The sequence below is a fragment of the Ambystoma mexicanum genome, chromosome 6q (assembly GCF_040938575.1).
Source record: "Ambystoma mexicanum isolate Mex_15411 chromosome 6q, UKY_AmexF1_1, whole genome shotgun sequence".
Classification (NCBI taxonomy): domain Eukaryota; kingdom Metazoa; phylum Chordata; class Amphibia; order Caudata; family Ambystomatidae; genus Ambystoma; species Ambystoma mexicanum.
Window position 1 is genome coordinate 711,186,292 of NC_090937.1, and position 14,512 is coordinate 711,200,803.

Below are 14,512 nucleotides of genomic sequence, written 5' to 3' on the forward strand. Positions count from 1 at the left end.
CATCGTTAAAGGGGCCCTCACTGCCCATCTGAAGGGAGTGAGAATCCAGTTGTAGTTTAGTTAAACTAGGTCGCATTCTACGCTATTGAGAAATGTTGATGAAATGGTATAAGCATCGTGTGCATCAATCTGCAATCTGGTGTGGCCATTGTCTAATCGTAAGGCAGGAAAATTAATCAACGGTCTTCTCTCTTTGGGAGAATTTAAGAAAAGAGGTAAGATCTTATGATCGTTTTTCACGGTGTTACTAATTTCTGGTGATTCTAAGTCAGGTAATAATGAAGCAGAGATGAATATGTAATCCAGGAACGCTTGAGATGTTCCCTTGTGACAGGTTGGGAGAGGAGGGAATGTCACCTTTCAGCTGTCCATTAATTAAGATGATAGAACGCGCTTTCAGCTCTTTAAGCAACACAATCTCCTTCAAGGGCAGGTCCCTTTCCACTACTAAAGTTCCAGGCATTTTGAACAGATGTAAGTTCAGGTCGCCACAAAGAACGAAGTTGAATGGCCGGTAATGGTTCACCAAGTTATCAATTGCTTGAAGATAGCAATGTAATCTGTTACTGAATCTTGTATCCATTGAGACTTGATCACAGTGATCTGAATAAAGGGATTCAGTATGAGGTTTTCTTCGATCTTGATGTTATTTCCAGTTTTTATTAATGTCAAAAGCCCAGCCGAGGGGTGACCTGCTGCGCGAACTATAGCTGGATTTAAGTGGACAATGCAACCATCACAAAGGGGAGGATGGTGCAGCCATGTCTCCTGAAGGCAAATTATGTCATGGACACCTAGTGCTGAGGAGTCTTCATCAAAGAGTTGTACAAATGCTCTCGTGTTCCACGAACACAGTTTCCATGGAATTGAATTGGAAGTTGATGGTTGCTAGTCATATCGCTGTGGTTGTAGTTGAGATGACAAGGGCCTAGCTATGGGTTAATAGTTAGATTCTTCTGTGCTTCGTTGTTTACGCACTTTTCTTTTGATGTTTGTGTCTCTAGTATCAAAGTTGATGGACCTATCTGTACAATTTCAATATGTTGCCTCTTTTTTGTTCTTAATTGGGGCAGCAGTGCTTACGTCAAATCCAAAGGGCCGTAGAGACTCACGATGATCTAAAATCTTAGATGTTAGCTGAAGTTTGACCTAGTCCGTTCTTTCTTCTTCGATGAATTGCACTTAATGTCTTTCGAAACAATTGATCGGAACAGCATGAAGAAGTTTCATGACATTTATTCGATTAAAAATCAGTCCATCTGCAATTGTGGTGAGTCTTTCTAAGAAGACTGTAGTTTGGCGCGGAATGCACGTACGGTATTAAAATTCTGGCATCTTAAACTGGAGTCTAGGTTTCAAGGTGCCATTATTAGTCTTCACTGTGCTACCATCAGAAATTAATGTGCGCACTAGTTTTTGAGCCACTGTCAGAAAATGGTCATCTCAAGACGTGACCAGAATGTCTTCAAATGGCTTGTTTCTGGAATAGCCGTATCATTGAAGGATCTGGCAAGATCTGTGTCTGAGATGTCTTCACATGACAGCTTGTTATGATGATACGATTCATGGGAATCTAGCGATGCCTCATCTATCGTGTAAACGGATAATTCTATTAAAGCCTCAATGGTGTTAACCTCGTCCCCCGGGTTGGGCTCCATCATGGAACAGTCTATTTCTCCCTGAGCGCTGATGGGCACTTCAGGCAATGTTCTTGATTTGCCAGGCAACCGAGGCTGGTTGTGACGTGTCTAGTGGCAATTTCAAGTTTCTGAGAAAGGATCTTGATCCATTAGATTTTGGTTTAGCCTTGTTTATTAAGTTTTTCATTTTCTTGTCGCTTCGCTTCGTTGAAGCGGGGACCAAAGTATGGTGGGTCGACTGAGGTTTTTGGAATATCGCAAACACGCCTTTCACTGTATGATCAGCTGTTCGGATCACTTCTCGTGGAGACACAATGGCATGTGCTGCTTTTGTTTCTTCATTCAGGACAATCGGCCTATTCTCATTCATCTGTTCAGAGGCAGAAACATTCCGTCCCATTAAAACCTGCATAGTCGGTATTTTTCCATTCTTAGTTGTGAGTATTGCCATTGGTTGAATTGAAGTTCCTGGTAACCCATCCGTCACCTTCCCCTCAGAATGAGGGGCTTGTATTGTGGTCTGGGAGATATTGGGTCAAGAAGACATTGGGCAGGTAGTAGTGGTCACCTTTGCTCCATCTGTCATTTGTGTGCCGGTTGATTGAGAGGAGACCGAGTCCGCATTCATCTGGGTTTGATTGTATTGCCGGCCTTGTGCTACTGTCTCTCTATCCGAATCAAACATATCCATGCTAGGAATCGGATTAGATTTCACGCGAGAATGTTCTTGCCGCAAGGCCCCCGCTGTTCCAAAAAGGGCCATCATCAAGGTTAATTTGTCCGTGTGCTCACCTGTGGCTAGATCGAAAAGCCTTGCCTGTCAGATTGCTCACTTCTCGGCTTCTAAGTCCAATGGAGATTGGACTTTAGATATGAATACTTCCAGATGTAGTTGTTTAGTGTGTATTAGAGCTAAAAGAGTTGCTTGCATCTTTCATGGCATCACTGTATGTCTCAAAGTTCAAGAAACGGCATTAGGGAGACTGTCACCGTTGCCATGAGGATATTTTGTAATTCCATCATTGTGGTCTGCAAATGTGGAGTCGCCGCGCTTTGACGATCACTGTCCAGGGTCGTGTCACACAGGATGGTGCAATATTGGTTACCGAATCAGCAGGGATCTGGCAGTGGATCCTTTTTTTAAAATATATTTAATATATTTTTTATAAAACATTTTTTGTTAATTTTGTTACATAACACAAATAAACATTGACTCCAGTGGAGTCCAACAACCTCAACATTCTAACCAATCATGGTTTCCGGGTTCAACAGCACGGATATTGGCAGTGTTACAGATTCATATTGTCTCGGCAGATGGTTGAAGTATTTGGCATATTTTCCCCATGTCTTATTGAGTGTTCTCCTACTTTCCCCAGATCTTGTCTGCTTTCCCTGGGCTACCCCTGGCCGCATACACTCGCTGCTCCATCGCTATGCATGCATCTACATCATGTATCCATTGAGCATGTTCCGAGGTAACATTAGATCCCCACAGTTTGGCAATGTTGCATTTAATCAGTGCTGTGGAGGTTGCAAACAGGAGTCTGTTCGTGCGTGACATTGTACCCTCCTCCTCTACGCCCAGTAGCATCAATTTTCAGATCTCTGGTCACCGTGCAGGCCAGTACTCTGGACAGTGTCGTACAGCATTGTTGCCAGTATGCTTTGATGTGTGCGCAGTCCCATAGTATGTGAAAGAAAGTACCCTCCTCTTGGCAACAGTGTAGACACTTCAGGTCTGTAATTTTACCCCAGCGATATAGTGCTACCCTTGGGTAGTAGATTTTATGTAGAATTTTTAGCTGTATAAGGCGAAGCCTAGCCAATTTGGCAGTCTCTCTTGGGTACATTAGGATCGTTATCCAGTCCTCAGGTAGGATTTCCCCCACGTCCCTCTCCCACTTGGATTTGAGGCTCGTCAACTCCGGTGTGGCAAAGGAGGTGAGCACATTATACATCACGGAGGTGGTTTTAGTATCTATGCTGTCTAGGACTAGGTTTCTCTATATGGGAGTACAGTCCCCCATGTCATTCAGATCAGGGAGGTGGCGCGGTAGGGCATGGCTTAGCTGTGTGTGTCGATACCAGTCAGTTGCAGGGAGGTCAAATTTATCCACCAGAACATCAAAGGGTATAATCCCCCCCCTTCCATAATCACATCACCCACTTTTGTTATACCCGCAGTTATCCAGTGCTGCCATTTCGGGAGTTTGTCCAGCTCAGAAATATATTTGTTTGTCCACAGTGGCTGCACCGGGGTGATTTTCCCTTCCCAGTTTATGTACTTGTGTGCCTCTTCCCAGAGTATTGCCCGGTGGGACGACATTGTTTTGGGGGCGCTGGTGTTAGTTTTTCAGTATAGGGACTCTAGTGCAGTTATTGTCTCTCCTCCTGTGACATCGTGTTTAATGTGAGGTAGGGATGGATCTCTGTGTAGTGTATCATTGATAACTGCCATTTGGCTTGCCCAGTAGTATGCCTGCATGCACGGTAACCCTATGCCCCCTCCCAGATGGACTGTTGCCGAGTATTAAGTACTAGCCTCGGGTGTCCATTGTTCCATAGGAGCTTCCGGAGGGTTCTGTCAATTCTGTGAAATTCCCGTGTGGGGATGTGTAATGGGGCATTTTGCAGGATGTATAGGAATCTTGGCAATGCCAACATTTAGAATAATGCTGCTCTCCATAATAGGGAGAACGGCAGGGCGTTCCAGTGTTCGACATCCTCCATAAATCGTTCCACGACTGGATGGTGGTTTTTCTCTACATAGTCATTCAAATTCTTTGTGATCTGAACCCCCAAGTATCGGAATTGAAACCCCTCCAAACGAAAGGGGCGGTTTTGTAATCCAGCACTCTCTATTTCCTTTACCGGGAACAGTTTATATTTTGACTAGTTTGCCCTCAGGCCGCTGAAGGATTCGTATTTTTTCAACAGGCACGTTACAATTGGGCAGGAGGCAATGGGGTCTGACAGATACAGTAGCAGGCCGTCTGCGTACAGCGAGACCTTGTCCTCCCAATCAGCTGACCAATGGAACCCCTTCCATGTCTGTGTTTCCCTTAATAGTATAGCCAGTGGCTCTATGGCTAGTGCGAAGAACATTGTAGATAGGGGGCAGCCCTGCCGTGTCCCTTTGCCCAGTCTGAAGGATTTGGAAGGCCACCTGTTTACCTTGGTCCTAGCCTCAGGGAGTTTATATAGTAGTTGTACCCATCCCAAAAATTGTTCCCCAAATCCCATCCAATGCTTTATTGCCCATAGTGCCTCCCAGTAGACAGAGTCGAAGGCCTTCTCGAAGTCTATCGTTAGTAGTGCTAGGGGGCCTTGTAGAAAAGAGGATTTTCCTCGCGCTGAGTGTAGTCTGTGTATATTCATACGCGTGGATCTCTAGGGCATGAAGCCGCACTGGACTGGGTGTATTAGTGACATACTAACTTTCTGCAGTCGATTTGCGGTTTCTTTTGGGCAAGGACTAATGCTCGGTTGGTTTAGGGTATATCTCGTGCCAGGTGTGCACGTTCTACCTGTTCCCACTTTCTCCAAGCGTGCTTTCTTATGTGCCGCTGTCCAGGAGAGAATCTCTCCTCATAGTACTGGTTTTTACGCTTCCCATAACACCTGGGTCATCAGTTGACCCTGTGTTTAGTTCGAAATGGGTGTTTGTAGTCTCTTGGATGTGCTCCACAAGCTCTGGGAATCCCAGATAGTAGTTATTAAGGCACCAGGAGGGCGGAGGTATTGGCCTTGTTGTTGACAATATTATTAGAAGGGGTGAGTGATCAGATATTCGACGGGGAGTAGGGTGGCATTAAGCGCTCTGTGTATTTTGTGGTTGGTAAGAAAAAAATAGTCCAGCCTCGAGAGGGAGGCGTGAACCCCTGAGTGGTATGAAATTTCTCAGCTCTCGGGGTGTAGGTTGCGCCATACATTTCTTAGCCCCAGCGCTGCAGTGAAGGTAGATAGTTTCGTATGGGTGTCAGGGTTTCTGAACCTTAGGTGCGTGCAATCAACTCCCATGTTCATGACATCATTGAAATCGCCACCAAGGATCATTGTGTTCGAGGTATCTTGGTTTATCAGGGGCGTTATATCGTCTATAAGTGTTGGTATCAATGTGGGTGGTGCGTATACAGCTAGTATTGTTATGGTTTGGTTCCACAGTGTTCCGATCATACACACATACCTCCCCCCGGTGTCCTGCAAAACTCTGCCACGTTTGAATAGGTTGCACGTTGTACCCGCTAGGTGGGTCTCTGTGAGCAGCGCCACGTCTGGTGACTGCCTATTTAACGCTTGGGTGACCAGCCGTCGTTTCACCCCACCACCCAGTCCATTGACATTCCATGTCATGAGACGCAGTTTTTTTGTGTCAGAGCCCACTCTTGTCATCTGAGTTGGAAAGGGTTTTTGTTGTGTAGTGCGTGTGGGGTGTTGTGGAGAAACTCACTCTGTTGTCTCGCAGTGTGGTGCAACCTCGTAGGAGTAAATGTGTTGTGCTTTCAGAACCATAAAGAATCATAATTAAGAATTTCCCAGCCCCCCTCACTGTAGCTAGTCCCATTTGAGGCATCTGCTGCCTGAGTCGAATTTCACTACTATACCTGTCCCCCCCTCCCTATACTTCCACCCAACTTGGAGTATCTGTCGCCCAAACTAGAACAAAACCAATTAAACCACCAAATCCACACTCGGTGGTTCACTCGCTCCAGCCTCTATAAACAATTGCAGACTGGGGCGTCCGGGTGCTGGGAAGGGGGGGTGCCCTTATCCCCTGGGGCCGCACAATGTTAAGTCTATACCTGGCTCCCGTAGCTGCGTGTTGGGTCTCTGTTGAGCCACCAAATTGTTGAAGGCCAGTTTCCGGCAAGTTAGATTAGCTCCTCTTGGTACGCTCAGCAGTCATCCCTCGGCCGTTGTGGTAAGTCAGGATCATGTTCTATTGGTATTGGGACAGGCAATTTTTGATCAGGTGCTGGTCTGGGTCTCCTGTTTGTAGCCCTCGCTACATTCCAGTCAACCTCAATGTGTTGTTCCACCCATCTCCATGCATCTTTTGGGTCTGTAAAATGCACTCTAGTGCCTTGGTGGTATATTTTAAGCTGTGCTGGGAAGAGAAGGCCGTATTTCACATTCAGAGTTTGGAGGGATTTCTTGAGTTGGTCAAAAGATTGTCTGGCCCTACGGACCTCTCTTGTGTAATCCTGGAAAAAGGCAATGCGGGAGCCGTTGTGTGATCGTTCCCTTAGTGCGGGCCATTTGAAGTAGTGCATCCCGATCTCTGTAATTCAGCAATTTCGCTATCACGTACGTGGCGGTGTGCTTGGTGCCAGTGGCCCAGATGGCATGCGGTGGGCCCGTTCAATGGAGAAAAATTTGGAGAAGGTTTTGGGCTCAAACAGGTCAGATAGCCATTGTTCTAAGAATAATTCCATACTCGGTCCTTCGGTTTTCTCTGGTAGGCCCAATATGCAAACGTTGTTGCACCTCAATCTTCCTTCTCCCGCGTCCACTCTCTCCTCTAATGTTTTTAGTCAGGCCATGACACGGGTCATGATCTGTTCCATGTTACGTAGTCCGTCTTCCGCTCCACAGATGCGCTGTTCGGCTTCCCCTGTGCGTGAGGTCAATTTCTGTAGGTCATGTCGGAGAAGGGAGACGTCCATGCGAATCCCATCCATTTTTTGCTCCATAGATGCTTGCGAATCGGTGATTGCTGTCATTACGTCTTTCAGGGACAGAGTACTCTCGGCCTCAGACATGTTGTGTAGCTGGTCTTGGACTGCGGAGGAGGCTGCCGGTTTTGTAGTATATTGATCCATTCTGCTTTGGGCGACTGTCTTCTTTGTTTTGTCCTTGCCCAACATGTATCCGATTGGCACCGGTCCTTGCGGGAGCCGCCTCCCTTTTGAGTAACAGGTGGACACCACGGCGGGTGTTGAGGTACGGTAAGTGTGGATGGCGCTTAAGCGTGGCACACTGGTATCCGTCACACGTCAACAGCGATGAGGCTGCAGAGTTCGTTTGCGGTGCCCTGAAGCCGGATGGATCTGGGTCACATAGCCTCCCTGTTTGCGTCGTATTCGTTGGCAGTCACTCCACCTTGTAGGGGTCTGCTTAGAGGAGTAGCTAGGTAGGGGGTGTTGCCAGTGTGTTCACCATGGATAAGCTTGTTCCATTATCATGATGTCAAGTCAACACTGTCCATAGTACTGTGCGGTCAAGCCGAATTGACCGGTGCAATGGCCGGGACTTTATGGCACTTTGTCGCAGTAGCGGGCACCCTCTTGTCCTATATATAGCCGGACGTGTCGCATGCGTTTTGTCAGCGATCTTCTGTAGATCTAGAGTTCGTGTCACATGCTACGTTGCAGAGGAGCTTGTACATTTGAGAGTTATAGATGCTTAGTTCCTTTGATGGAGGTCTGGACTCCAAGGATGTATATGGTGGCAGAGTAAGGCGTCTCCGCGCTTGGGAGGGGAGGACGTTGTCCCACTCCAACCGGTGCGACAGTTCACTGATGCGCTCTGTATTATTAATGCACCCCGCCCAGTGTAAGGCAATCGCCGGACCAACTGATGTGCAGCGTATGAATGTGTTCTATAACTAACACGGGTGCGTGCGATGATCTCGTAGAACTGTGCCCTGCGCATGTTAGGGAAACGCTGTTACCTCGCAGTCACATTACATGCATGTAGACTGCATGCGCCTCGAGTCCCAAGGGTCAGGTAAGTGCAGTACATTATATTCCTGGTTGTGGTCGCCTGGGCATAGAGCTCTTGTGGCATTGCGGGGGGGGGGCGACCACAGACTCTCCTCTCACAGACCCACACCACCCTTACCTCACAGAATCCTGGGCCGTGTTAGCTCTGTATCTGTCTCACTCTCCTGGGTTGGTCCCTCTGCTTCACGGTACGCCCTCACCCAGTCAGGCACTCCCGCGCCCAGCTCTGGTCAGAGCGTGAGTGATGCGGGTGGCCAACAGGCCGGGTGTCAGCAACCCTGGCCCCTTCAGGAGATGATAAATGTTAGTCGTTACTCACCCACTCTTTGAGTGGTCCGGGTGTTCAGGATGTCCTGGGTGAGAGATGGCCCCTCTCACTGGGCATCGCTCTCCTTGGGGCTCACTGCTGTTCCACAGGTGTGCGAGGCACTAGGCTGGGCGGACCCTCCAGAGTCCGATCGTTTCACATTGCAGGGGTGGACCGCGTTCACTCAGTGCAGTCTCGAGCAGGGGCAGCCGTGGGTCCGCCGCGCGCTAAACCCCACGCCGTGCGAGTTCGGCTGTGTTAGCAGCTCTAGTGTGCCTTTGATTAGATGCGCGTATACTCCTTGCTGGGTGTAGAGACCGCTCCGATCCCATTCTTATTGTGCTGTTGTTGCTTTCTGATCGCAGGATCTGAACCGCTACGTGCAATGCTCAGCCTTCTTCCTCCACGCACAGGTTTGTAGCATAGGGGAACCAGGCGGCATGCATGGGCGGGGTCACCAAGCTGCCTTGGGTCCCATCTCGACAGGCAGTGGGTGGTTCGTTAGCTCGTGGGGAATATCTGTGGTCCGGAGCGCCTCTGAACTCCTCCGGTGCGGCAGGGGTTGCGTCCTAGCTGTTTTCTCCGGCACTTACCCACCACACACGGCGTCACAGGCACAGGACACGGACCGTGGCCATCTTGCCTCTCGCCTACCGTTACCTCCACCGATCTTCGACGGTTAAACTCTCACATGCGGATAGTTCCGGAGTCTATTTTCGGCTCATCCACTCTCTGGGTGTGCAGCTCTCAGCAGAGTTATTTTTTCAGCAAATATGCCACGGATAGCAGGTTGTTTTGCCAGGATATGTGCGTCGGTCACAGGAGCTTCAGGGACTCCCGTCCGCATTGCACAGAAGCTAGCCACGCGCCCTGTCAGGGGATCCTTTCATGTGGCGCTGAATGGCTGACTGCCCGGTAACAGGCGCCCCCACGTAGTCTGATCTACTGACAAAGGCTGTGTTAGACAGTATAGAAGCTACCACATTTGTCGGATCAGGTGGCACAGAAAACAGGATGTCTAGGGCAGGCTCTCTGCAGTTTTCTTTTGCACCAATAGGTTCAGCGTCATCGTCCGTATCAGAGCTCTTGCGGATAGCACTGCCGAATACAGAATTCCTCTTTTCTATATTATGCATAAGAGCTTTTATTTCAATAATGTGTAATGAAAGTTGCAGGACCAGCTGTCTTGGTTTGTCCAAGTTTCCCAAGGAATGCTGTATTAGTGATGTTTCATCAACTGTCAATGGTGTTGTAAGGCAGAGAGAAGACAGGGTAGTTGCAATCGACAGTAATTGGCTAGACTTGCTTTGGATATTTATAACAGAAGGTTCAGCGTTTTTGAGATTTTGGAGGTCTCAGAATGCTGGGGATAAGTTCTGTTATGTCCAGGTGAGGCGAAATATTTCTCATCAAGCCCTTGGATGGCATTATTGTAGTATTCAAGTTCAGTTTCTACATGGCGGGGTCGATACAAGGAATGATCTGCCCCGAAGCTCTGCAAGCAATACAGGCTAATCAGTGATTCAGGGTCTTGTGTTAAGTTAAGACTAGACCCCCATGCGCCATCATTCATTCCACGCTTACCTACTGATTTGTCGCAGCTGGACCTTCTCCGCCGCCATCAGAGAGTTCTTCAATTGGTCTCGAGCAAGTTGTTGGTTCCGACGATGACAGGTCCATAGTAGCCTCTTCAGAGAGAAGCCGTTTCCGTTGTTGATTTCGCATCTGGGGACCAAAGTTAAACATAGTTCCACCGCCTCCTTCGCAACTCCTTTCAACTCCTTCTAATTTTCAACTCCTTCTAATTAAACACTCAACTCTCGCACTGGTGCTTCGCACCTGGCGTGGGTTTTGTAGGAAAGGAAGGCGGTGTTCGAATAAAGGAGCAGTGTCCAATAGTAGCAACAGCCAGGAAAGCAGCAAAGAATCACCCTTAAGAACTCAATGCCCAACTCTCGAAGGTATTAGAATTTCACGTGAACATTTCCAGCAAAGATGGTTTGGTCAGAAAATACATAGCTCCTAACAGATCAACATCTCATATCATATTTCAATAGTTTAAAATTACATTGCGTAACAGACCAATGTAGCAAATCAAACCAAAAGAAGTAGAGCATTTCAGAAATGGACAATGAAAATATATCATAGGGTAGCCTAACACAATCACATAGAAAAAACATGGCCTGGCATAGCTTACCAGGCCAATAATATAACCCAACATAAAAGCACTGCAAAGGTTGCAAGTCCCAAATAAGAGTGAGTGTAGGGCACCAGTGAAAAGAACAGCACGACAATGGGGACCTACAAAAAGGCTGTAAACATAAAGGACCAGGACAAACACATGTTCACCCTCCCCGCAGCAAACCAAGCACACCAACCACCCATGCCCACCTGCTCCCCTCATACATGCACCTCTGCTTCACGCAAACCCCTTCCAATTTTGAGGTCTGCTCCTCTACATTTTGGACTGCACAATGTGCCGCAAAACATGAAGAGGGCTACTCAATACAATACAGAGCCCACCAATTCCATGAAATTGCAGTATCCCTAAATGAAAACCCGTGTCACATCACAGTGTAGGGAATAATCTACCGACAATCCGGAGGTAGCGAGAAATATATTCCCCCTTTACTTTATATTCAAAATAATAAATTAGCACCCAGAATGGAACATTTGATTCCTCTTGGCCAATCAGTTATGACAGCATCTGGGCACTTGATCACCAGAGTCCATTTTCCTTGCTGAGGCCAATACCTTTTTTGCCCTGTCCTCCCGACATTCACCCTTGCCTGTTCGAGGAATCACATCAAATGTACCTTTCTCCCTCACTGCCGCTGCCCCTCCGCCAACTCGTCATCTCCCGTATGGCTCACCTCTGTGTCATGGAATGAAAGAATGAACATCCCCATAGCTCCTAAGCAAAGGACTCTCCGTTGTCAAAGGAGTAAAGTCTGTTCTTCCTGTCCGCGGCACTGAGGTGGAACAGCGGGGGAGCAGGTGAGAAGGCGGACAGCAGCAGGCTTCACGCCTAGCTGCCTACCGCCAGGCCCGGCAGCAGGGTGCTAAGAGCAACACTGAACCAGAGCTGCAAGAAAATACGGGTTCCGGTGAGCTCATAGCCCACCTCACGCGCCCCCACTTAGCTTGGGCACACAAGAGCCCTTACTTCTGCAGTTTCCAGCAATATTGCTCAATTAAGTTTGAGGTTTAAACTCCACTTTAGAAAATGTATTAGAAGATGGCATGAGAGAGTACCATATCACACTACTGTACTACATGTCTCTTAAGGGTGGGAGGGATCACCCAGTGCCAAGGCTACAAACTGCTTAGAAACCAGGAATAAAGCAGATCTCATCTTTAATAAAAAATCACCAGAGATCCACTGCAAAATTGCCTTTCACGGCCCAGTGGGTTAGATTGCGGACCGCCCTCTGCTATATGACCTAGCACAGGAACTGTAGGTTAAATCCCATGCCCAGTTGTACATTTGGACACATTGGGAAAACAGAGTTTGAGGATCCTGGTTAAACTGTTACGTGAGAAGCAAGAGAGACAGAGGACTGCCTTCCCCTCATGGATGTCTCTGCTATGCAAGATCCACATCTGGAACATGTTTCCATATGACAATAGTATTTATATTTTGTCTTAAAAGTCACTTGTAGCATAGTTTGTGTTTGGAGTAGTGTGGCATTATTGGGAGACACCACTAGCACAGAAGGCATGGGAGGAACAGGTTCAAATAAGATTTGAATACAATCAAATATACCACCACCTGCAGAGCATGGACAGTCTTTTTTTAACAAGATAATACATACCTGTGGATTTTCCAATCGCTTTAAGTATTCTTCGAAGGGCCCCTCAATGAACTAGGACAAGATTACAAAACATATTACAGAAGATGTATCGCATTATGAAATAGATCGCATGCAACAACTAGGGCACATTTTTAGCTTTCCAGCTAGGAACAGACATGTTTCTGTGATACCGATGTAGTACCCGCATTTCTTTTTTTACAAGTGTATACATGGCATTTAAATTAGTACTCAAAGGGTAACTTAATTCCCACAGATTTAGAAATTCCTATATAAAAGTCATCTGGGCTGTCCTGGTTATTCAAAGAGGCAACACAAATATCTCTGATAGTGTGATGCTTCTTTCAATTCTCAAAAATTCTCATGTAGGCACTAAATGCAAGTTCCATTTGGTCTGCTGGTGCACATAACATCTAGACACAGCTTTCAGAAAAAAATAAAATACAACAAAACAGTTCTTTGAGGATAGAATGTAGTCTAAAAGAAATACTAATCAGATGAGCGAAAATATGAGTAATCATGGCAGGTTAGTGTTAAGAGATGCTTTATGTTCTTTACACACAGTGCAAGGGTTCAGAAGTAAGAGAACGACAATCAAAAGGGTGGCCTTTTGATCATCATAAACCTTTATTCAACTTAACAAGGGCTAGGAAAATGCCTCTCTTGCCCTAATACTAAGAGGCGTTTCCCTGTCTCAATAAAACATTCTAATGGGTCAGTCAGGATGTCAAAAGCAAATAATTCCACCATTGGGTCAAAACCCTATCTCTAATGCTCACACTAATAACTCAAACTAAAGTACAGACGGCGATCTTCTTGATAGTTCCAATGTAGCTCAAAAAGAAAGTTCTCAAAAAGGTGCAAAATAACTCCAAAAAGATAGACAGCCTTGGTCCTGCATGCTGCCAGCTCCTGATATTGCCAAGAGAGGGTTCCCTTCCTCTTGGCGGGCAACAATGTCTACTTTCTCTCAAGTGGCTGTGTTTCTCTTTATCCAAAACAACTACCAAGAGGATAGACAACCTTGGTACTGCAGGCTATCAGCTCCTGATATTGCAAGAGAGGATTTCCTTTCTCTTGGCGGATATTAATGACCACTTTACTTCAAGTGGTTTTGTTCTTCTCCTTTCCCCTTCTAGTCTCACATTATCCGGTTCATTACCCTGCTAGACACTGTGGTTTTGAAGATTAGCTTAGGCGTGAACATTATTGCTCAGCTCGCATTCCTCAGGATTGGGTTCAATGTTTTTTTTTTTATAATTTCTTTATTAGCATTTCACATAACAACATAGCAATCAACTCAACAACCAGGCATCTCCCCCCACCCCCCTCCGGTACACATGTAGGTAGCGTCCCAAACCAAAGTTATCTTGAGTAACAAGGCCAGTGTCTTCCTGGGGGATCTGCCCAACCCAATTTCCAGGTTCTCCACCGCACACATGGCAGCTCACTGATTCCTTGGGCATAGCTCTACTAAAGGGATAAAGGATGCACTTCAGGTGCCGTCCGAACTGGAGACCCCTGCACCGCAGAGGGTCCCGGACTCTCCCCTCCCGGCTGGCTGAGAAGATATGATGTGTATGCATCCCACATCCGACTATCACTGCGCCGGTTCCCTCTCACCGCATCCCATCTGGTTTCGATATCATTACAGTACAATATGTCCTTCGACCATTGGGCAATTGTTGGACTCCGCCCACTCCCCCACACCATAGCTATCCGCCTTTTTGCCAGAATTAAAAGAAGACCTACCAAACTTCCTAGTGTCTTTAGGTATTTGTTCTGTATACCCTAACAGGGCTATCACCGGATCTGGTGCAAGCCTTTGCCCTACAATTTCCCCTATCAACGCAAACACTCCAAACCCAAATGAAGAAAGCCCGCCATATCCTGTCCACACCTCAGACATGCCCCAGACCTCTGGGGAAAATAATCTTTTAGCTGAGCTGGAGAGTAATAGCACCGGTGCAAAAACTTAAAGTGGACCTATTTAAAGTTCGAATTAACCGCCCCCTTCTTGGTCATCTC

The 14,512-nt window shown here is 47.0% G+C and overlaps 1 protein-coding gene across 1 annotated transcript in view; it reads right to left on the reverse strand.

Moving 5' to 3' along the window:
* The window catches only part of OTUD4 (OTU deubiquitinase 4), a 1,503,132-nt gene that overhangs the window by 1,303,428 nt on the left and 185,192 nt on the right, over nt 1–14,512 (reverse strand). Inside the window, exon 3 of the mRNA XM_069631220.1 lies at nt 12,488–12,538. Coding sequence (XP_069487321.1) covers nt 12,488–12,538 — 51 coding nt within the window. The remainder of the gene's footprint in view (nt 1–12,487; nt 12,539–14,512) is intronic.